The sequence below is a fragment of the Phyllostomus hastatus genome, unplaced genomic scaffold, assembly GCF_019186645.2.
Source record: "Phyllostomus hastatus isolate PE091 unplaced genomic scaffold, TTU_PhHast_1.1 phas_contig_17, whole genome shotgun sequence".
In the NCBI taxonomy this organism is placed as follows: domain Eukaryota; kingdom Metazoa; phylum Chordata; class Mammalia; order Chiroptera; family Phyllostomidae; genus Phyllostomus; species Phyllostomus hastatus.
The window spans coordinates 19,479,987-19,503,848 of record NW_025333664.1 but is presented as its reverse complement, the minus strand read 5'-3'; the positions used below and the strand labels follow the sequence as shown (position 1 = coordinate 19,503,848).

The 23,862-nt window shown below is 39.8% G+C and overlaps 1 protein-coding gene across 1 annotated transcript; it reads right to left on the bottom strand.

The window, feature by feature from the left end:
* Positions 1-1,448: 1,448 nt before the first annotated feature.
* Positions 1,449-19,730, bottom strand: EIF2S2 (eukaryotic translation initiation factor 2 subunit beta). Its single transcript, XM_045833470.1, has 9 exons — positions 19,573-19,730; positions 14,662-14,839; positions 12,499-12,602; positions 8,623-8,758; positions 7,837-7,937; positions 7,095-7,243; positions 4,766-4,822; positions 2,377-2,462; positions 1,449-1,919 (listed from the first exon to the last, which is right to left on the bottom strand). The coding sequence occupies exons 1-9, from the start codon at positions 19,585-19,587 to the stop codon at positions 1,744-1,746; spliced, it is 1,002 nt and encodes a 333-aa protein (XP_045689426.1). The 5' UTR covers positions 19,588-19,730; the 3' UTR covers positions 1,449-1,743.
* Positions 19,731-23,862: the final 4,132 nt, after the last annotated feature.

Here is a 23,862-nt window from a genome sequence, read left to right as displayed (position 1 = left end):
TCTCACAACCACATCAGAAACCCTCAAATACCTTTATTTTGTTACTCTACAGAAGATTCCCTCAAACTGAGCTGTGGCTGGTGTACGGTAGTGGGCAGAAGAGAGAACTGATGCTACTGTGAATGGGTAACAACCCAGGGCAACCCACCATTTTGAATGGGTTTGATAAGAGTCATCCAATTTAATTAACATGTCAACTGGACTATCTTAAAGAGTCAGGATGAGTTTGAAGAATTTGTTTTGAGGATGAAGCTAAAGATGGGTTGAAACTGCAAACATAACTGCCAAACTGTCACCAAACTGTAAAGTCCCACATCTTCCCCTAAAGGGTCCCCCTAAATGAAAAGACATACATACACACAAAAGCAACGGAGCACTAATTACACAAGAGGCACTGATTCTTGCTTTATTCACGCAGTAACATCCAACATTGGGAATTGTGTGGGTGTAGATACAAAAGGAAGATGGCATTATAAACAGCAGTTGAGTTCAGGGCAGTGGTGGCAGCTCAGCCAGTTTGAAGGAATGCTCTGCTCCCTCCACCACTTTATGGCCAAAGTGTTTTACAACACTTGGCTTGTACTTTAAAATTAAGGGTCACAGTGATTAAAAACAACATGGTCAAGACATTCAGGGCTTAGTAACTGGCTGCTCCTGAGACAAGATTAGTCTTGCAACAAGAAAGTAGGAGCAGCATTATGCCCTTATCCTTGGCAAGTGCGTGCAAGGCAGATCACAGCAGACACATAAGATGATCTTTTTCCCCATGCTCAGTGGAGAAATACCCTCTCGGCCAAATCCTCAGAAGGCAGAACTGGAGGCACCAGAAGCACCACACAGGAAGCATCACCTCTTGGTTTTTCCATGGTGACATTCAAAAGATAAAACTTTAGTACAGAAAATAGAAAAGCATATGTGGCGGGTCTTTTCAAACCCGGAACACAAGTTGGGGAAGAAAAAGAAAAACTTCCTCTAGTATCATGGTTTAGACTCTCAGAAGAGTTCTCTGTACTGCACATGCCACATCTCTTACCGAGACACACTTCAGGGCTGTTTCTAAGATTCTCTTAGAGGCCATTAAGGAGAAAATTCAGAGGAGGCAGGGTACCTAGCACCTTGTATTCCCTCATGGTGACAGCTAGAGGAATTAGCAGTGAGGTAGTAGCAACAGTCCTCACATAATGAAAAGAATTTCAAATCTATGTAAAATGGGCTTTCCTCCTAGATTTTATGCTCCAACCACCCTCATGGGAAGCTGTGTCTACTTTATGTATCTCAAGAGAAGCTGAGAGGAAATGGCTGCCCAGCTGAAGCCACTGCCAGCGTCCAGTTTCTTAGGACAAGGATATAGAAACCTCGCCAGAGCCCAGGCACAAACTGTTTTGCTGAATTCATTAAGCACAATTTTTATAGAAAAGAAAACTGAAGGACAAACCAAATTGAAAGAGTCACTGTTATAATAACTTTAATTTATCTTGCATTTTACAGAAGTCTATGAACGATTTTAAAAAAGCACCGCCTTACCCCATCACGTTTCTCTGACAGTTGTTAAAGTAGGCAATGAGTATGTCAACAGCTTGAGCATCGGCATCTTGCAAGGATTTCAGACCAACCAGCCACACGCCAAAGAGCTTGGCAGCTTTTCTATCTTGTTTTTAATACAATGGTATATCCACTCTGATGGTAAACCTGTCCAGCCAAATTTCCACAACACACTTTGTAAAATCAGTGGTGATTAGCAAATTAGTTAGCTTTGGCACGGAGCTGTGCTCGCTTGCCCGTGACAGCCTGGAAGCCGGTTTTGATGCTGGCAACAGAGCATCGAGAATGACAAGTTTCACACTGTAGGAAATAGAGTCGGGTGTCCTTTTGCAGGATTGTGTCAGGTGATCGGCACGTGTGACAGGTGACATATTCCTCTGCAGGAAAAGCAACATACAGAATTAGCTGGTAGCCAGTGATGCAGAGGTTTCTTCCTCTGAAACACTTCTACACTGAACTCTACAAGCCCAGGCTGGTACCCAGACCGGGGAGGCTTAGCTGAACTTAGTGGTAAGTTTATAACTAAACTGTTCTAGGGTATGAAAACACAAGCTATCTGCTGTGATGCTTCAGGTACTAAACTATGGGTTGGAAAAAAACAAATGTCCAAGGAGGCAGGAATGCTTGCCAGGCCTAAATGCCGATTTCTCTAGCTTGGCCATCAGCCACCAAGAGCCCCCTCCCTGCTCCACCCTGCCCCCCATAACTACATTTTCTCTCATCCTTTAAGGTCAGCTTTTCCAGCTCCATTACACACCAATGGTTCTCCCCAAAACAATACAGCCTGATGAGAACACTTCAGAGTGATGTACTGAGTTTAAATTACACACTTACTGATATATCTTCTCAAAACATTTTCTATTTGTTTTTGTTGGAATCTTCCTTTGATTACAAGTTGGTTATTACCATCTATAGAACCACTATGAAAGAAAACAAAAATATCTCATTATTGTTTATTCCTGTAAGGAACTAAATTCCAGGACCTTTACATTTAATGAGTTTAAGTATATTCAATAGCATAGGATAACTTCCAGAAGTAATGCTATACTACCTGTTTCTCAAAATTTATTTTTAATTAAGTAATTGGTACCTGATAACCTATCCATATTTCCTAACAATCCAATTTCCATCAAGTCACCAGCAGCAAAACATATTTCTAACTGATTTTCAGTATAAAACAAAATGATTCCTTAACACTGTGTGATGGCCCATTTATCCTACAAGGAAAAACATACTTGTACTGAATGCTTACCATGTGCAAAGTAGGACCTATCTTTAAAAATTCTAAGCACTAAATACAGGGGTGGGCAAAATTAGGTTTACTTTACTGTTGTTTTTATGAGAAATAGAATAATTAATAAACAATATAAAAGTAAACTGTTTCTATGTACTCACAACTGTAAACGTACTTTTGCCCACCCTGTATTTTGATTCAGTCATATACAGATGATGAAAATGTCCTAAAATTGGTTATAATGATTAATTATGTGAACATGGAATAGTACATTTAAATATGTGAAACACATCTCTATAAAACTGTTAAAGCCCCAAGTCACAGGCCACACACACTCTGCACGGTGTTTAAAGAGAAACTTTTTGAAAAGAAGCCAATGACAAACACTTTGAGAGATCAAAGCTCTAGGCTAAACATTATTTCTTAAAAATTACAAATCAAAGTGAAACAACAAAATTCAGCCAGGTAGTGTTAAATTTCTATTTGTTCTATATTTCAATATAAAAATGACTTGCAAGAACCTCTCCTATGATTCTCCTTAAACTATTAAGGGTTTATTATTATCCTCTATGGGCTAGAGCCCTTAATCTCCAGGTTATAGTGATATTCCAGTGCTTGATGCAGGAAATTTTTTTTCATTCACTGCCAAAAGAAACTGAATTTTTTCAACAGCCCTGTATTAAACCCACTGACCTTAAGTTCACTGGGTACAATTTATTTTAATACTTATCTCACCTCTTCAAAAACTAAATTGTTCTGAAATGTCAGAAAAACACTGCTAGCTTTTACTACTACATTAATTTATGCAAGTTAAAAATAGACAATGATTATGTAACAAATTTACAGTAATTTTACAACAGAGCCTACATGTCTACCATTAGTCAAGTAAATTGCTCCTTAACCCCACAGCAAGTATAGCCAATTCCAACAAACTGAGTTTCAAGAGTCGGAAGAGAACAGAACACCTATCTTAGTTATGTCTGTACTGCCAAAAAGGCACAAGATTAAGTCATTTAAGAGCTCAAGCTCCCAAAACAGGTAGACCCAAGTCTGCATAATGACTGTGGTGCTAACTAGCCAGGTGACCAACTACAACTTCATTGAACCAGTTTCCAAATCTTTAAGATGGGTAATACCAGCTTCTACCTAGAATATTAGAATCTAGAATGTCAGCTCACAGAACTGAAAAGACTGAAATGGTACCCAAGGCACTCAATATGTGTTAGTTTTCATTATTATGCCTTGAATCTACTCATTTTTAAAGGGACAGTTGGATTCCTAGCACTTATGGTCAAACTCCATGGGATCCTGCCTCCCTTGATGGACGGCTCGGTGCCTTCAACAGGTGAGCCTTAAGTCAGGGAAGGATTATGGATCCCTGTTTCAATGTTTCTCCTATGCCACTCACCAATTTATAAGCTGTAATCCATCAATAGCCTATTAACAATTTAGAAAATACATATTTTTAAAAGATTTTATTTACTGATTTCTAGAGAGATGGGAAGTGGGGGAGACAGAGAGGGAGAGAAACATCAATGTGTGGTTGTCTCTCATGGGGCTCCCACTGGGGACCTGGCCCACAACCCAGGCATGTGCCATGACTGGGAATTGAACCAGCAACCCTTTGATTCTCAGGCCAGCACTCAATCCATTGAGCCACACCAGCCAGGGCTAAGAAAATGACTTTTATTTGAAATCTAACATTTGCTCCATAAAGACCCAAGAAGTCAGTTAATGACAGGAAACTATAAACATGGCAGTGCCATGGTCCTCATTTTGGTGCCAGCAGGCCTGTTAAGATAAGCCAACGTTAATTCAATTCCTATTCCCAAGCAGCCAAGCTCTCCCACAGAAATAAATTCCTGATAATCAGGTGAATTGTTTTTTCTAAGTGTGCTACATACCCTTTGCAAATTAAGAAAAGTTCTTATGAAATGTCCAGTGGTATACATAACTACCATATACATAAATGTGAATATAGTGTCTTACCTTGTACCCAATTCAGCCAATAAAAATGCAAGGAGATGTTTGGGCTGACGATGTAATCTAAAAAGAAAGTGGAATATATAACTATCTTCTATGGAAATCTAACCAAACTTCTAAAAAACCAATCTGTTCACTGTTTTAATTTGTGATTACTTTCCTATTAGGTGCACTTTAGTGCACAAGTTCATCAAACTCTGAAATAAAGATACATGATACATTTTTAAAACCCATAAAACTATGTTATATGTTACTTACAAATACTGTACACACATATGAGTAAATGTCTAGAAACATGGACAAGAAAGGTAAACACCAACTTTAGAGGACATCTTTTTCTGGGAAGGAAGATAAAAGAGTTACAAAGATGGCTTTAATTGTAGCTGTAAAACCCTGTTGGTAAAAAAATATGAAAATATCTGAAGCAAATGTGTCAAAGGGTAGAATACACCAAACCTAGGCAACAGGAGACCCTGGGTGTTTATGTTATGCTAATCCCTATATATTTCCTGTTGGAAAATTTTTATTTTTTTAAAAATGGAACAATATATACAGAAGCATTTCATGGTAGCATAATAGGAGAAAAACTGAAAATGGCTTAAATATCCAGTAACTGGGGAGTGGTTAAATAAATTACGGTACATCCTTTCTATCCTGCTTTTAGAACATGACAGGTCCCAACATACCCCCCCCCAAATAAATAAATAAATAAATAAATAAATAAATAATGAAAAAATCAAATGCAGAGCACAATACCATTTAGTATTTTCACTTTTTAACTGTACTCAGCAGTTTGAACTTGTTCCAATAACCAGGTAATTCTATTAACAATTTAAGACAATTATTTTCTCCCAAGATGTAATGGGTGAGAATTGATGAAAATATAATGAACCAGGTAAGCTCCTGCATTGGCACTGGTACAAGCTTGTTAGAAAACAATCCGCCAATATCTGCCACAAAAATATCCATTCCTTTTGACTCAGTAATTCTATTTTGGGACTTTTTGCTCTAAGGCTCTATTGTGAGTCAATGGCAAGATACATGTATAAGGATGTTCTCTGAAGTTTTGCCTCTGACAAAGAAAACCTGGGAGCAGCCATGTCTAACTAAAAAGCTGTTAGAATATGTTGTGTAGCTACTAAGAACTTTTATGAAGACTAATGACGTAAGTAAAAGTTTCATGATCTATTAAGAGAAAAAGTTTTCAAACCAGTATACCATTTATTTTAAAATATATGCATAAAACTAGCTAAACATAAAAATGTTAAATTGTGATTACCTATCTCCTTTTTAAATTTTTTTCTTTTATTGGTTCTAGAGAAAGGGGAAGGGAGAAAAAGAGGGAGAAAAAACATCGATGTGAGAGACAAAATCGATCAGCTGCCTCTTGCACACACCCCAAATGGGGACCAAACCTGCAACCCAGGCATGAGTACTGACCAGGAATTAAATCAGCAATCTTTTGGTTTGCAGGGCAACACCCAACCAACTGAGCCTCACCAGCCAAAGCTGATTACCTACCTCTTAATGGTAGACTTATAGATGATTTTTAATTTTCTTTAGCATGTCTGTATTCTCTATAATGAGCATATACTGTTGTCATCAGCAAAAAAAATCTTTTAAGTAATACCTATAAGTAATGAAAACAAGTGGCTGTCTCTGGGTGACTGAATTTTTCGTGATTATTTTTCTTTTTTTGTTTTATCAGTTTTCCCTTTTATCTGCAACAGCGGGTATCACTTACGAAATTGAAGAACAAACAGTAGATAAGGTCAGTTGCCTAAGGAACCTGCCAAAAAAGGTGTACCTGAGGAGCTAAGAAAAGCCAGGCCCAGACAGTGAGTGACCTGAGGGTGAGAGAGGCATGAAATGGGATGGAATGTGGTGGTAACTAAGAAAGCTGAAATTTCTTCCACTGTGTACCTTGGCAATGACCATCCAAGGAAGAGGCACACCAAATTTAGCTGCTTTCCTAGAGCTCACTTGCTTAGCAGGCTCACCCTCAACCTTCTGAGCTTTACTACCTCCCTGTGCTGGCCAGGCTCCTGTCTGAGAACTACATTTAGCCTCCTCACTTTTCACTCTGTCTGGTTAGGATCCACTCTCAAGCATCAGAATGAGTTGGCTTCTCTCACCTTTGGATGTCTGACAAGACAAGACCTGAGACCTGTAAGTAGAAACAACTGACAGACTTAAACTCTGACCTCCCTCAGCCCAACTTTGACAGCTGTGCATTTTCTTTCTACCTGCAATAAAGTCCTCAATAAGGACCTTTAATATAAACTCCACCGAAAATCTGGTATTTGGAATGAAGATTCTCCATTAACCAACTTACAGTTTACAGATATCTGTAAAGTTGACAAAAGAAGTTTTCTTGGTTCCTACTCGGACAACCTGTGGAGGTTTCATGACAAATTTCCTTTTCTCTCCAGCAACCATATCTGGATTCTTTTCCCTCATGATGTTGAACACTCGATTCAGTAGCTACAGAGATAAAATGGTATTCATGTACATTCTTATTAATAGCAGAGTATAACCTGAATAGTCTTGCTTTAAAGGTAAAGCAAGTAAACTTTACTTTTTACTAAATATACACACATCATTTCACATTCTGGTTGCTCTCTGAGAGCAGGACTCAATTCTCAAGCAGAATCTGGTCCATTATGAATGCTCAGTAATTCCTTATTCAAACTTAATGAACAAACAAACCTCTACTAATTCTGCTGTTTCTATAGGAAACATAAGATTCAGGAAAGCCCAAATAAGCAAACTGCAGGCTATCCTGGACCAAAATTAGCCACTTGCTCTCCCCATTGCTCCCCCTCCCACTCCAGGGAACATCACCTCTATGGCCTTACAAGTGCATGGATTCAGATGGGAACATTATGAATACCATAACAACTGCCACACTCTGGGCAGGCTGCCCCATGTAAGGGCATCAGGCTATGTGACCTCTGAGTCTGCTTCACTATTAATCTGTAGTTCAATGGCCCTTCCAATTCAGGGAACATTTATCTTGCTTTTCTTTTGAGTTCTAGGGAATAGCTTGACCCCGTTCCATAGAGAATTTGTCTTACCTCCTCATACGTGTAGTCTCTTTCTGAGCCCGCCCAAGCAGGGCCTGTCTGGTTACTGAATGAGATACCATCATCTTTTTTGCTGTCTTCATCTTCTAAAGCTATAGATAACAAAGACTAAGAATGAGGGGTAGAGGTAGATCTAGAGAAATGAAAGCATCAATGATATGTCTTCCCTCCCAGAAATACATTAACAACAGCCTCAAGCACAAAGGCATCAAGTTTAACAAACAAATTCTCACTCCTTAAAGACACGGATCTTTTGACTTCCGTAAACAACCCTTAATAGAGACCTCTCTGATTAGGAATTTGTGATATCACAGGCACACCTCAAACTGCTTCTTGATTTAACAAACGCAAGATAAAATAATGCACTAGGATAATTAGAGAAAAAAACACCCAACTGTTTTGAAGCACTTAAGAAACATCCACATCCATAAAAAACCATCTGCTGACTATAGTAAAGTTCTTTAAAGACCCTATGGCACTTAGAAACTAATAAAACAGCACTTTTAACAAGAAAAATTTTAACTAATTTTAAACATTTAAAATTCAGTTACAGTAATTTACCCAATCACCTAAATCCTCATGATTTAATATAAGCACAATTGCCAAATTCTTCCATGAAATCTTTAAATGTCATCAAATTAGACACTATTTCCTTTTAGCTTCCATAATCAGGTGGAAATAAGGAGCAAGAAAAAATAAAGAAGGAGCCCACCTATCAAAGAGACTAGGTCAAAGGCTTGAGTACCTAGAAACAAGTTGCTGAGACCCCAATATTACCTTCATCTTTCTCCAGAATTTCATCCTCATCTGGGAACTTGACATTCTTCTTTTTCTTCTTTTTATTGCCAAGCATAATGTCAAGGTCATCCTCTGGTTCAGCTGGTTCTTGAACATCACTTTCAATCTTAAGATCCTAAGAAATTAAGAAACAGTTTTGATGTTTTGATACTAGGACTTAAAACAACAACAACAACAAAAACAAAACATGGGCTGACATCCTTTTAGAGGAAAAAAATTAATATTTAAAATTTAAGTAACATATAAGAAATGTCTCTCACAGGTGAGCCAAATGGCTTAGCGAGTCTCTGTCATTTACACTGGAAATTCAAAACAGTTTTGTGGGATCTTTTCCTTTCTATTATTCACCAGCCTTGGATCTGAAAATTATTGTCCATATTTCCAAACCAGGCCACTGTCAGAATCACCTGGGAAACTTAAAAAGATTCTTAAATCTTTTGACTGACAATCTTTAGCAGAAACAGGGGTCAAGGAGTATCTTACAGAAGTTCCTAAGTATTCTGATACAGTGGGAGGGCTTTCTCCTCCAGACACCCAATATATGGTGTTTTCCTGCACCAATTCTTCAGCTCTCTGACACTGACTAGGTGACCTATAATTCATTTCAATTCTGAAACTACCTATAGTTAGTGACAGACTCCACAGGTTTAAGGGCTCAGTCCCACAATACTGTCCTCACCTCAGAGGCCAGTCACAAGCATCGGGTCCCCAGGTTACCCACACATATTTCTGACTTGGCTACAGATTTAGAGGTTCCCACAAACCCCTCCCTGCAAAGACGGATAATTTGCTAGAATGACTCAGAAGTCAGAAGTACGTAACTATTACCAGTTTGTTAGAAAGGAGGCAACACAAGAACAGCCAAAAGGGAGAGACAAACAGGGAAAGAGAGCTGGTGCAAAACTTCTATGACCTGTCCAGGTTACGCCACTCTCCCAACACCCTGCTTTGTTTGCCAACCCTGAAGTTCTCTAAACCCCATCATTTTATGAGTTTTTATGGAGTACTCATCATGCAGTAATGACTAATTAAGTCATTGACCACTGGTGACTGAACTCAATCTCCAACCCCTTTCTGCAGGGGATTAGGACGTGAGGGTGGCCCAGTATATATGAAACTTCCAATCATCTAATTATGGCTTAATCTTTCTGATGACCCATCCTGAAGTTATTCAGGAGCTTCCAACCACCAGTCATCTCAAAAGATACTTTCATCATTCCAAAGATTCCAAGGGTTTTAGGAGGTATGAGCGAGGAACCAGAGACAAAGACCAAATATTTTTTTATTATAAGCTTTACAACCAGACTGCAAATAGGTTTTTGGGCATCAGTTAATAGATGACATCATGAAAGGGGAAAGGCAGAACCCATGGAGAATTAGGATCATATGATGGATGGATGGAAACATCCATCCATCATATGATCCTGAAGAGCTGAAGAATTGGTGCAGGAAAACACCATATATTGGGTGTCTGGAGGAGAAAGCCCTCCCACTGTATCAGAATACTTAGGAACTTCTGTAAGATACTCCTTGACCCCTGTTTCTGCTAAAGATTGTCAGTCAAAAGATTTAAGAATCTTTTTAAGTTTCCCAGGTGATTCTGACAGTGGCCTGGTTTGGAAATATGGACAATAATTTTCAGATAATTTTCAGGTAAAGGTTTATCCCAAGATTAGTTGCTATAAACATGGATGTAAATAGGGCATATCACAGCCCAGAAATGAGTCATAAATACCCAAGAAGAGCAGAAAGGGTCAGTTTCGGTCTCCAATATCCTAATCAATCCCTCCTTTCACCAATTTATCCAGCTCCCTACCCTGAAATGTGCTGTCCACATTATCTATCAATATCTATTTGTGTGTACCTACACATTGAACTAGTATGCAATGGCTATAGTAATTTCAGAAATATTATCTGTAGAAAAGTTTAAATAGCTGGAATAAATGAAGCTCAGCTTTGGGATCTCATATCCAGCTATGTAGTTTCAGTGCCACATTCAGTCATCAAAGACCAAACAGCCCATGTGTATTAGCTGGATAACATATAAACAAGAAACCAGTTAGTGACCTAGTCTCTAAGATGACAGTCAATAAGTGAGAAACTCAGATATGCCAAATATAAAGTAGCACACACCAGCCAGCTTTCTAGTCCTGTACAATTATTTCACCCCAGTAAGATCTACTTCCAGACTCAGGCTAAGTCCTGCTGAAAGACAGCAATTAGCAGTGTTTTTCAAGATTTTTCAAAAGCCCTATGATAGTCTGAAAATTTGGATGTGAGAGTAACCAATGACGATCTTAACAATTAACGTCCATACAGTGCCTGATAAAGATATTTATAACATCTTATGTTATGAATTCAGTAGCAGAGAAAAAAGTATCCAAGCACTTAATTAGAATAGAGTTTATATAAGTGACTCTTGAGAACAAAAGCTACTATAGGAATCAACCAAAACAACTTTGTGAACCACGATTTTCTGTGGTTCATCTCTATGTGTCATTTTGTTACTCAGGATATTTAAACTTTGCTTGTTCAATATAATTTGAGCATTTCTCTTTTCCTCAATTTCCCTGCAATAGTAGGAAGAGAAGACAATCCCCAAACAGGGAGAGAATAGTATAAATCCAGGTAAAATAATCTTGTTCTAAAGGACTCCAAATTATCCCAGAAAACAGGAAAAATATCTCATTTCAGTACCTTAGCAATTAGCACACAATGCCTGATGACTCATTGTACTCACCAATACATATTTGCTGAATTAACCAAGTCATCAAAATTGTGAGTTGCCAAAATTTAATGAATTACTATATACATTCCCTGATACATATGGGATATACCTTAAGTATGAACAAATAAATCAAAGAAAAATTTGAGTAGAGGATGCAAAACAGGACCCTTAGTGCATGTGTATGTATGTTCTCAACTCCTGCTCTTTCTGTGTATACATAAAATCACTACTATCCTGGGTTTTATGAACAGATGTATGAGATCTGCTCAAGGTTCCCAGACAGGGTCTTTAAAATGGTAGCTCTAAATAAGGGAAGAACAGACTTTTAGCTAACCTCTTCATCCATCCTATTCACCTACCTACTCACCCATCTATCTATCTGTTCAAAACAATTATGAAATATTTGTATTAGAAATTGATCTAAGCCCTGGCTGGCGTAGCTCAGTGGATTGAGCATGGGCTTCGAACCAAGGTGTCGCAGGTTCGATTCCCAGCCAGGGTACATGCCTGGGTTGCAGGCCATAGCCCCCAGCAACCACACATTGATGTTTCTCTCTCTCTTTCTCCCTCCCTTCCCTCTCTATAAATAAACAAACAAACAAACAAACAAAAAACCAAATTTTATCTGATATTAAGACAATTCTTAAGATCAGAGAATTCCATAAAAACAGCCTGAGTGCTCTGATTCCCCCTACAGGCCATAAGATCATCAGCCACCAATCTCCACAGGCAGGGATTCATTTGGCTGCTCAGAGGTACACATAAATTTGTACCTCTTCAACATGCCACCAAAGTTTAACAAAGGAAACCATGAGAATATCTGCTTCACAGGATTTCTCACTTATTGAAATATCTCTCCCTCAGCCAATCTCAATGTAGTTAAAGACAAAGAGCATTTTGTAATCGATTTACAGGCACACAATACAATATATAAAACCTAAATTTACATGCCTTTGAGTCATAATCCCTTTAGAATACCTTAGTCAGACATAATGACCCTCACGGTGGTGATTAAGTACGTAGCAAAAGCAATGCTAGCAAGAGCTGAGACAAAGAGGGAGAAATATCAGCCATTTATCAACCTTTCAAGAGGTCAAATTTTACCTTCAATAAGAAAGCAATACTACCTTTACACCTTCTTCAGCCTCATCAATATCAAATATCTTTTTTGTTTTTTTCTTCTTTTTCTTTTGATTAAAGAAGTTCAAGTCATCTAGATCATCAGAAGCATCTAAAAAGACAGGTAATTGAAATGATCAATTATTAACAAATAGAAAGCAAAGCATCTAATTATGAGTTAAACCAACATTTCATCTATTAATGAATCAAGTCAACAGAATAAAGAGATTAAGTATTTATTAGTACCCTGGGTTCCTCCTCAGCCACAACGGTTATGGTTCGGAAAAACTCAAAGCTTTGTAGGTAAAATCTGGTTAGGGAACCATGTTGAGCGTATTTATGAATCTGATCATATCATGCCTCACTGTTTCCAAGACAAAGTCAGGGTTTTAACACAATTTCCAAGGCTCTCCAGCTTTCTCTCTCCAGTTCTGCTTTCCATCTCATCTCCCCTACCTCAATCCCTTGTCCCAGCCCAAATGAACTACTTCCACTTTAGTGGAGTGTTCGTGGTCTCTCACCTCTAACCCTTCCCATGGAACCTCCCAGGTAGCTTTACCTACCTTTAATCTTGGTTAAAAGTTACTTCCACCAAGAGGCCTTCTCTCTAAACCTACCGATACCACCTTTTTCTCAATTGGGTACCCCCCCAGATGCTTCGATAGTACCTTCTTTCACCCCAACAGAGGTATTTAACAGCTTGCTTATTTATCTCCCTACTAAATATTAAGGTGCTAATTAATGCCTTGTTTACCTAAATCCCAGTGCCTAACTCTACATGCTATTGTATCAATCAATCAATCAATCAATCAACAAAAGGCCTTATAAAGTATTTCACATTCTTTAAATGAGACTACAATATGAATATAATTTTAGCTATCACTAGCAAGTAATAATAGGTTTCATTCAAAATGTTTTCCATTTGTTCTGCCCTGTTGTACTCTAGGAATATTTTAGGATCCCTTGGCTACAAAGTTTTTCTTCAAGGGGTTATTTTAGAATTCATTTTGTCTTACTACAAGAATGACTTACTTTCCAAGTTTGTTTTAAACCTATGAAGGGGGACCCCAAAAATGGAATTTATTTATAAAAATTGTGTATTTTATTTTTACATACTTAAACTTTAGTCACCTTCAAACTACTCTCCATTTCATGCAATACACCTGTCGAGATTTTTTTCTCCACTACTCAAAAAAGTTTTTGAACTCAGCTATTTTGATGCTTTTTAGTACTTCTACCATTTTTTGTCCCACCTCTTCCACACCAGCAAAACGTTTCCCTTTGAGGACTTTTTTCATCCAGGGAAACAAAAAAAAAAAACCAATTACTCGTGGTGAGATCCGGTGAATAGGGAGGGTGAGGCACGGGGAATCATGCCATTTTGGCGGAAAACTGGTGAACATTCAGCATGGTGTGAGCAGGTGCACTTTTGGGGCAAAAGTGTTGAAAGAGTCTTCAAAAAAAATTCACTGAACCCAAACACAGCCTCTCACAACAATGCCAGCTGGTACCCTGACACAGGTGAATTCCTAGAACACTCACCCAGTGGAAAAGCTTATAATACAAGGGGCCCGCCCTCCAGAAGATAATTCCAGTTCTGGGAGTGTCTCCCCCTCACATACACAATGCTAAGCACAATAGATGTTCAAGGAATGTCAGTTCTCTATCCCCTGCACAGTGTCTTATATTCAACAGACATTATGTTTACTGATACTTTATTTCCAACAGTCAAATGGTATCTATGTTAAAGCACAAGAGTGGATAATTAATGATGGTGTCTAAACTGAAACATTTAAAAATAATTTTAATTTGTTTTATATGGTTTCAGACTTGCTAAGACACAAAACTGCCTATCTTGGTCCTATTTCTTTCGCCCCTACTCAAATACAACCCCTATTAAAATGTGAAAAGAGACCTGACAGGTTAGATTGGAAAATCAGCCCTGGAATGACAAGGTTTTGTCACTTCTGCCACTTGTGGATACAATGGGAATTTCCCTGTGTCTATCAGAAATCTGGCAAGGTCCAGTGCACACAGATGGTGGATAGTTTCAACTTTCGCTGGAATGGCTTCATCAGGCTGAGAGGTCAATGCATGCACAAAATCCAAAACTCCAATGGAAGAGAACCAGGTTTTCCAGTAAGACAGTGACTCTCGCCTTTACTGCTCACCTTTTTTCCTACTGTCCTCTTCATCAGCTTCTATATCTTTGTCCTCAGTTGGCTCTGGCTCCACTTCTTTTGTTTCTGAGGGCTGAGTTTCTTCCGTCTGGGCATCCCCTTCCTCATCTAGCATAAAAGGCTTCTTCTTCTTCTTTTTCTTCTTGCTCATAGTAGGATCAAAAATCATCTGTTTAAAAGACAATAAAAAGGGGACCAAGTGATTGTTTTTAACCATCCTTATATTCCAAACATGCTGTATCCTCAAAAGACACACTCTTAAGAGTATTTGATGCACTAAAGTACCAAAATTAGGATTAAAAAAGTCTACCCAACCTTCCTTATACTCATAAACACAGGGTAGGGGTCGAGGGTAGTCTTTAAACATGTATGCCTACCTTTCAATTTTTAAATTATCGCAAGACAGGAACTTCACTTTTAGTTTCATGAGCAAATATGCAGACTTTATAATGAATTAATCATGGAATTTAGGGAAGGGACATTAATAACAACCTATGCTACTCCTCTCGCTTTGTGGATGACAAGACCAATGCCTAAGCAGGTTATACACATTTAAGGTTGACAACCTGGGGTTGCTATGCCAGGAGACGACCTCATTTTTTTAAGTGTTTTTAAAATTATATCCTGAAGTTCAGACAAAACTTTAAGGAAACCCATTAGCAACCCTTCATATAGCAAATCTGTATCTGAATAAGAGAAACTTCTACACAACCTTTTACTCTCCTTTTTGTTTCTGGAACATTAAAAGTTTTCTGAGGTTATTTTTATCTAATGTCCACTACAGAATAAGTGAAAAACTAACTTAAAACTTTTTGTAGACTATATGTTTTTACTAATCACTTGGGAAAAATAGTTATTTTAGACATAATAGTTTAAATAACATATAGGGTAGATGTCAGTAGAGTAGAAAGAGTGAGGTCTTTGAAGTCAAACAGAACTGGATTAAAATCCCAAGTATTTCTTCTCTAACTCCCTTACCAATCTTTTGTCCAAATTCTACCATGCTTAAATTCAGCATTTCCCCCAATGAATTGCTGTTGACAGTGCAGTGAAGCGTCTGGAGCCTAAATGACTAAATTCAAATCTGCCTCTGGCTCTTACTTGAATTACCCCAGATAAGTTCTTGCCCTCTCCATGCCTCATCTGTAAAGTGTGGAGAGCAGTGGCAAAACCAAAACCAAACCTTGTAATAAGATTACTGGGAGGATTAAATGAGTAAATAAATATAAAACAACTGACACAGTACCAGGCACAATAGTACTCAATGTTAGCAATTATCATAATTTATATAATGCTTTACAGTTCATAAAGCATGGTATCTCTTCAGTCCTATTCTGAAATTTCATCAACTCAGGGTGATCTAATTTCCAAAACATAAAATGAAATTCTCAAAATAATTCCCCAAACAATTTTAATTATAGGGTAGTCATCTTCAATACATTCTGGAAATTGATACAGCCTCATTTCAAAGTCATCCTCTTCTATTTTAATAAGGATCTAACTGTATAAATGAACAATTCCAAAATGCAGTCAGTCTGAAGAATTTTTAATTTGGCAAACTTAAAGAAGAGAGAAGAATCCAGAGGCAAAGTTCCCCACTGCTAAACTCCTAGGCTGCAAGTCAGCCTACGTGGAGTGTTGCTATCTGTTCCAAGGAGGTAGCTACAATTCATCCACACTCTGGAGACATGTAGATTTGGCCAAAGGACAGTCAGCACTCGAGGCACTGTAAGTCTGGTTGTCTGGCAGGGCTTACAATTCATTTATTGCATTTTTTTCAAGGAGCAACTGCCCTAGAACATTAATTATCTTTTAACTATTACTCAGCAAGACAGACCAAAGATGGGAGGGATCCTGAAATCAGAAGACAGTAGCTTCACAACTGCCTTCTTATCCTCTGAAAAACATTCATATTTAGGCCTGCAGGTTAACAGTTTGGTTGTAGCCTTGTAAAGGGTATGAAACATGCAGGAATTATACAATGAAATTATTAACATCTCTCTTAAGTACTGTCTCTGGGTACTTAAGACATCCGCTCATCACCTCATTTTATTCACACCACTGCTCACAGAGTTAAAAATAAGGAAACCAGGGATTCTAAAGCAGTGCTCAAAGAAGCCCTCTACCAAACGGCAAGACCATGTTCAATCTTGACTAAAAAAATGGTTTAAGCCTTTCAAAGGACAACAAATTATCACATTCCAAATGTTTTGTTTATGAGACTAACTTGAATTTGAAAAGTAAATAGCTGCTGACAGTGCACTTATGGAAAAACCACAGACTCTCTTGATTTTTTTTTTTTTTATAAGTCCACAACAAAGCCTTCGAAGTTTTCCATTTCTATCTTTCCACTCAGAGCTGGGCTGGAGATGAGAAAAAGGAATATCAGCAAAAATTACCCTAATAACAGCCTAACATGCTTCATCAAATTGGAAACCTACTCCCAAACATCATACCTTACCCAAGATGTTAACTTTATGGACATACCACACCAGGAAGGGAAGTGTGAGTTACAAAAGAACTGGAGAAGCAAGGTGAACAGAACAAATGCCAAGTGTTGTCATCTCTGGGTAATAGGATTCTGGGAGATTTTAATTTCTCTTTGTATTCTTCTGTTTTGTAAACTTAGTACACCCCACATTCCATTTTTAATCAGAAACTTCTTTTTTGAGCTTAAAGCTTCTTTTGTAAACCACCTTATAGTGCTGCGTGGAAGCCCAATGTTCTGACACCTAATGAATAGGGTCTGGTATTGTAATAAGCAATGATCTTAAGTATGGACAACACTTTTTAAAAATTGGTCTGAAAAATAATGAACACCTGCAGATTAGGGGATTTTTTTCATATGTCTAGAATGCTGCTTTTTAAAAGTCTTGGTTCTATTACATTAAAAGAGGTTATGTTTTAGTGAGTTTTGGCTTATTGCCAAATTTAAAAAGAAATACGTACAGTGTAATTATTTCTTTGTGCAGATCTTCATTTATCTGTAAAGTAGTCAGAAATTAAGGATTGTCCTAAGAATACTTATCTAGTCAACAGTACTGGAGGAACCAGAACCTTCATATACCTCCAGGGTGGAAGCCAAAGGCTGGTTCTAGGCCCATTAATTCGCTGTGATCTTGAGCAAGTTAACTTCCATGGGGCTTAGCTTCCTATCTATAAAACAAAGTTGGATCTAAAAGTGCCAAGACGCTTATACTTTATTGGCTTCCAAAAGTTCTCTACTGGAACGCTGGTTCTGCCATATTTCAGTTCCTTCAAAACCTGATCCCACTGTTAAAACTGAATCCTCCAGCCCCATGAATCTGTGTAGGTGGTTCTTTCTACCTCCTGTAGAAACTGGCTGATCTCTTACCTCCCCCAAACAGTTGTGAGCACTTTGCCAGAGAAACCACACAAACAACAGCACACTACAGTACTCTGCACTATATTAGTGCTTTATTTGTTATGAAAGGCTTAGAAAATGGGTAGAAACAAAACAAGTGTGAAACACAGCCACTCTCAGAACCTTTGAAGAACAGTAGTCCAGAGCAATGTCCACCATGACTTCCCAAGCAAGGACTACCTACTTCCTTTAGACTCTCAATTTCTACCAAAGAGCCTTCTTAGTCACCTAGATAGAGGAACTACATAGATCTGGAATTCTACCACTGACTCAGCCACTTACTGTTTGATCATGGACATGATACAACACTCCAAGTCTGGTTTCTAATCCATAAAACGGGCCCAACAATAATACATATCTTACAGGGTTGTGGAAATCAACTGGAGTTCCCTCAGAATAAATCCAAATTGCTTAATTTGGTCTTCAAATCCAGTCATGAACTAGTCACTAGCGACATTTCAAGGAATTAGCTCTTACCAAATTGGGGAGCACTCTACTTTCTGTGAGCACGCCTACTTGCCTTCTTAACTGTGATCAGGCCTTTCCAAAAGGCAAGTCTAGGGACCGTTCAGGGACTACTTCAGAAGTCAATGCTCGAGAAAGCCTCGAATTTTTCCTCTTCCTTCTCTCCGAGGCCCTAAAGGCCAAGCACTCAAATGTTTACAGAAGTGAATTATAAATTCAAGAGCCTTTTTTTGGGGGGGGGGGCGGGTGAGAAGAGCTGGCCGGGAAGCGGTAGCTCACCCCCCAGTATTAATCAATACCTACAACTCTTAAAATCTAATTTCACTTTAGGCCTTTTAATTTTACATGTACCGGCATAAAGATGGCCAAAGGGAATTTGAGTAAATTTGCTGAGGTACAAGGACGACAGCAGTAGTGAAAGATGCAGCCAGCTTCGCAGCCGGGACTTCCCGCTCCCGTCGTTGTGAACTCTGTGAAGGAAACAGGGACTCTGTCCTAAAACTTTCCGAGGCTAGTCACTTCTCGAGGCTGAAGCATCTTTTCCTCTCGTCCTATCTACCCCACTCTCTGGTCTTTTTAAGAAATAATGCTGGAGAAAACGAGGGCTGATACCGGCCAGGACAAGACAACCTGCGAAAGTTTCTAACGAGAGCACTCCACCGGAGCTCAGGGAGGCTCCTCTTGGCACCCCCGGCACCCAGCGAGGAATGTTAGAGCTGCAGTGTCAAATCCAAAGGAATACGGAGGTCCCCAGTCCCAATCTCGTTCACTCGGGGCACTGCCGGCATTCAAGCCCAATTCTGCGAGGGCGACTCAACGTGCTCTCCATTCCGGAAATGCCGGCATCAGCGCCGCCACCCTGAGGAGAGCCGGGCGCGGCCAAGCCCGCGGCTCCGGAGTCCTCGCTGGCTCTACCGCTCCGGGACACCTAGGCCCGGGGGCCCCACATGGCGGCCGGCCGCTAGGCCGCAGACCGGGTCTCCCTCCCACATTGGGATGGGTTCGGCTACCCGCCTCAGTCCCCAGCCCCAGCGCCAGACTTAGGCCCTCACCTCGTCTCCGGACATGACTGCAGCTCCAGTAGGCTCGGCACGGACGGGACGTCAGACGGGTCAGCCCTGGGCCTCAGCGACGGAACAAACCTCACCTACACCTCTCCCACCACCGCACTCGGCTCTTGCATCAGCGAAAGGGAGCGACACCCCGCCCTCCCCTCCCAAGCGTTGAAATGCGCCTGCGCAGAGCCCGCCAGGGCGCAGGCGCGCGGAGGAGCTGACCTAGGGCGTTCTGGCGCGAGTTACCGGCGACACCGGGGCTCCAGGCAAGCCGGGACTTGTAGTCCCCCTAGAAGAGGCGAGCAGTTTCACGGCGGCCGCCCAGCGACCCCTGCGTGTGCGTGACGTCTGAGGAAGACAGTCGGGAAGGCTGGGTGTTACAGGTGGTGGCTTTTACCTCAGCCTTTCGCGGGTGTAGGGTCCGCGCTTTTTCCGCACTGCTTGTAAAGTGATTTGGGGGCCGTTTATCCTGGGTTAGGGTAGTGAGTGAGACACTCAGTAATATGAACCTGTTGAGGGTGTTTCAGTGTTTGAGAAACTTTTTTTTTAAGATTTTATTTATTTATTTTCAGAGAGAGAGGGGAGGGAGGGAGACAGAGGAGAGAGAGAGAGAGACAGAGAGACAGAGAGAGAGAGAGAGAGAGAAACATCAATGTGCGGTTGCTGGGGGTCATGGCCTGCCTGCAACCCAGGCATGTACCCTGACTGGGAATCAAACCTGCGACACTTTGGTTCACAGCCCGTGCTCAATCCACTGAGCTACGCTAGCCAGGGCCTGAGAAACTCTTAAGTTGGAGCTGGAGGCGCGCACTAGGGGTGTCTACTTCATGGGGAAGTTAACCTAACATTCTGGATTTCCACTTGGAAGGAAAACCAAAAGCCTCCTCTAAAAGAAAAGACGCAAGCTAAGGAGAAACGGCCTGGCAAGGGGCAGGCTGTCGGGAAGCCTCAAAACACTTCTTTATGAATTCTCTGCTTGAATGTGGTGGGCGCATCATGCAGTTCCCCTTGAGGTATAATCATAGCAACTGCCCTTTGGGGAGCTCCCGCTTTTGTTAATGCTCTCCAGCCAAAGGCCACCGAGAACACGCCTATAGTTGAATAAAGTTGGGCGTATTGTTTCCTTGCAAGGAGGGGAGACACATCATAAAGGACAGTGGGCATCTCATAAAAAGGGTGCTGGAAATGTTTACAGGGTTTAGGCTTGTGTTAGGTAATTGGGAGGAAGGTTCAAGGAAACAAGGCTTCTCTTTGGATGCTATTAGGAGGTGGAGCTAATTCTATGATGGGGTATTTGTCAATTCTTAATCTATAAAGGGAGAAGAACCAAGAGAGGCTGAGGCAATGATTGGTTAAGAAGCATCAGTACTTCATGCTAGCCAGGGTAGGGGGATATTTGGTCTTTTTGTGGTTGGGACAGTGTTCTTTTTTTGTTTGTATTCAGACGTGATTACAGAGTGGTTTTTTTTTGTTTTGTTTTGTTTTTGTCTTGATCCATCGTGGTTACAGAGTAGCTTTGTCTGATGTTGGTGTCCTGTGAAATTGTTTTTGTTCAACAGGGCAGCATATCCTAGCTAATAGTGTCAGCCTAGCCCCCACCCTTAGGGCTGCTTTTCTCCTCACTGTGCTTCATGTCACTAGTATGTATTCTCTGCTTCAGGCCTCAAAACAACTGTGGGTGACAATCTGCAGATATTTAGTACTCCCCATTGGGTACTGGTCCCTAATCTAAGCACGGACAGGTAAAATTAGGTTCCTGCCTCCAAAGAGCTTATAGCTTAATGAGAATGATACTTTATTAGCCCCCTTTTCCAGATGAGAAAACTGTACTTCCATGGCATTGAATAATTAATCCAAAATCATACAGCCAGCAAAAGCAGGGAACCTGGGAATAAAGTCCAGACAATTTGATGCCAGTGGCTGCCACCTTACCACCTTGAGGATCTACATCCCTAAGGAGGCTGTGCTGCCTCCTCAATAATCTTTACTGATATCTGTATATACCAGGGTTTCTCAACAGCAGCATTGTTGACGTTTTGGGCCAGCTAATTCTTTGTTGTTGGGAGCTGTTCTATGCATTGTAGGATTTTTTAATAGCATCCCTGGTCTCTACACACTAGATCAGTGATATTCAGCTTTTTTCATATTATTAGTTTATGGCACACATAAACTTTTACTAAAATTCTGCGGCACACTAACCTAACAAAAAAATAGGTATAATTTTTATTCATTTTCACTGGATGGCTATTGTTGTGTTGGCTGTTGTCATTTTTTTATTTGACAATCTAAGGGAAAAGAGGTCAGGTCCCCTGATTAAACAGTCAAGTAGTAAATGTTTTTAAAAGTCTTGGCTGCACACTAATGTGCCACAGCACACAGGGTTGAAAATCACTGCACTAAATTACAACAGCACTCTCCCCCTAGCTGTGACAACCAAAAATGTCTCCAGACGTTACAAAATTACCTCTGGTTGAGAGCCACTGGTGTATACACATTTATCTCCTCCTGGGCGCATGACAATCTCCAAGTCGCTTTGAGTGGGAAGGCCAGGCCTAGAAGAGAGAGGAAACAATGTGGCCTAAGTTTTTGAAAAGCCTTTTTGACTAGGAAAATGAAGACTGAGATAAGGCAAATGAAATGGGGGAGGAGGAACAATGATAGGGAGAAAAATGATAGAGGTGGAGAGGAGCTCATAGGAACTGTATAACCTTAAGTTATACAGTTCACACTAACAAAGACACATAAAGTCTTAATGAGGCCTCTTGTACCTCTCTTCCCTGTTTGGGAAATGCTGGTATGCTCAGCAAATAGTCTTGACCACTTGTGTGAAAAGATTTATTTTCCTTATAGCATGATATCAGGTATGACCCTAAACTGGCTACTTGCAGCAGAATTTCTTCAGAGATTTTCCCAAAGGTAGTTTTCCAGGGAAAGTCAAAATTCCCTAGGGAATTGGCAAAAGTCACAAAGCAATCAATGGTAGCCAAGCTTTTTCAGTTTTCCAAGAGATAGATCCTACTTAGACGAAGCTAATAACAGCATCAACACAAATCATTTGTATGTTCCTGAGCTCTTTCATCTAGGAACCTATGCAAATCACAGGCATTTATTAATTTCTTCCCATAATGGTGAGGGACATCATTGTGATTTTCCTGTTGTATAGATACAGAAGCCAAATTATGGAGTCCACAGAAAATAGTGAGAAATCCAAAAACAGACTACTAGAATGTTTATTCTGGAACATTCTTGATGCTCAGCACCACCCCAGGTCTCCAGCTGCCCAATAGTAAGCTAATGATTATAATCCTTCAATTGTATCCTAAATTTTATGTTTTCATAGGCTTTGAAATATTCCATAGTCTCTTCACTTGACCCATAAAATAGCAGGCCTATAGAGACTGTAACTCTTATAGTGACAGTACTTGAACTAGAACCCAGATCTCATGATTTACATACTCCTTTAAAAAGAGGTGGTAACCATCTTCTTGATAGATTAGCAGGCTCTTAGAAAGAAATATTTCAGCACACATGTATGCACTCAATACCTTGGATTGTCACTACTCATTCTCCATCTTCCTGCCTTGCTCTAGAGAGACCTAGTAACCCCAACACCCAGCACAGTGTCTAGAATTTATTAGGATCCCAATAAGCGTTTGTTGAAAGAATGCATGAATTCATATTTGAAATAAAAAAGTAATTTCCTCCCCTCTTCTTGTGGATAATTTACATCCTCCCTTTTAAAATGTTTGAGGTGCTATTTGCTCTTTAAAGCCTTTTCTAATCAGGCCAGACTACTATAATTTAACCTTCTCTATCTTCATGTAATACTTATAATTTCAACTATGCTATCTTGAATAATTTATTTTTTAAAATTATTTATTTACCTTTAGAGATGGGGGAAGAAGGGAGGGAGAAAGAGAGGGAGAGAAACATCCATCAGCTGCCACTCACAGGCCCCCAACCAAGGACCTGGCCCATAACCTAGGCTTGTGCCCTGACTGAGAATTGAACTGGCAACCTTTCAATTTGCAATATGATACCCCACCAACTGAGCCACAGCAATCTGGACTCATTATTTATTTTTAAATCCATGTGTCCTTTGTTTTCAGCTAGATTATGAAATCCTTGATGGCAAGGACTTTGTGTACTGTTGCCTCCTACAATGTCTTAAATCTAGTAGCATCTTAATACTGTAAATTGTTGGTGATGTTACCAAGGGTTACTTAGTGTTTTGGCATCTCTGCAGAAGACTTCAAAACTCTTAAGAAAAACCACAATGTGATTCCA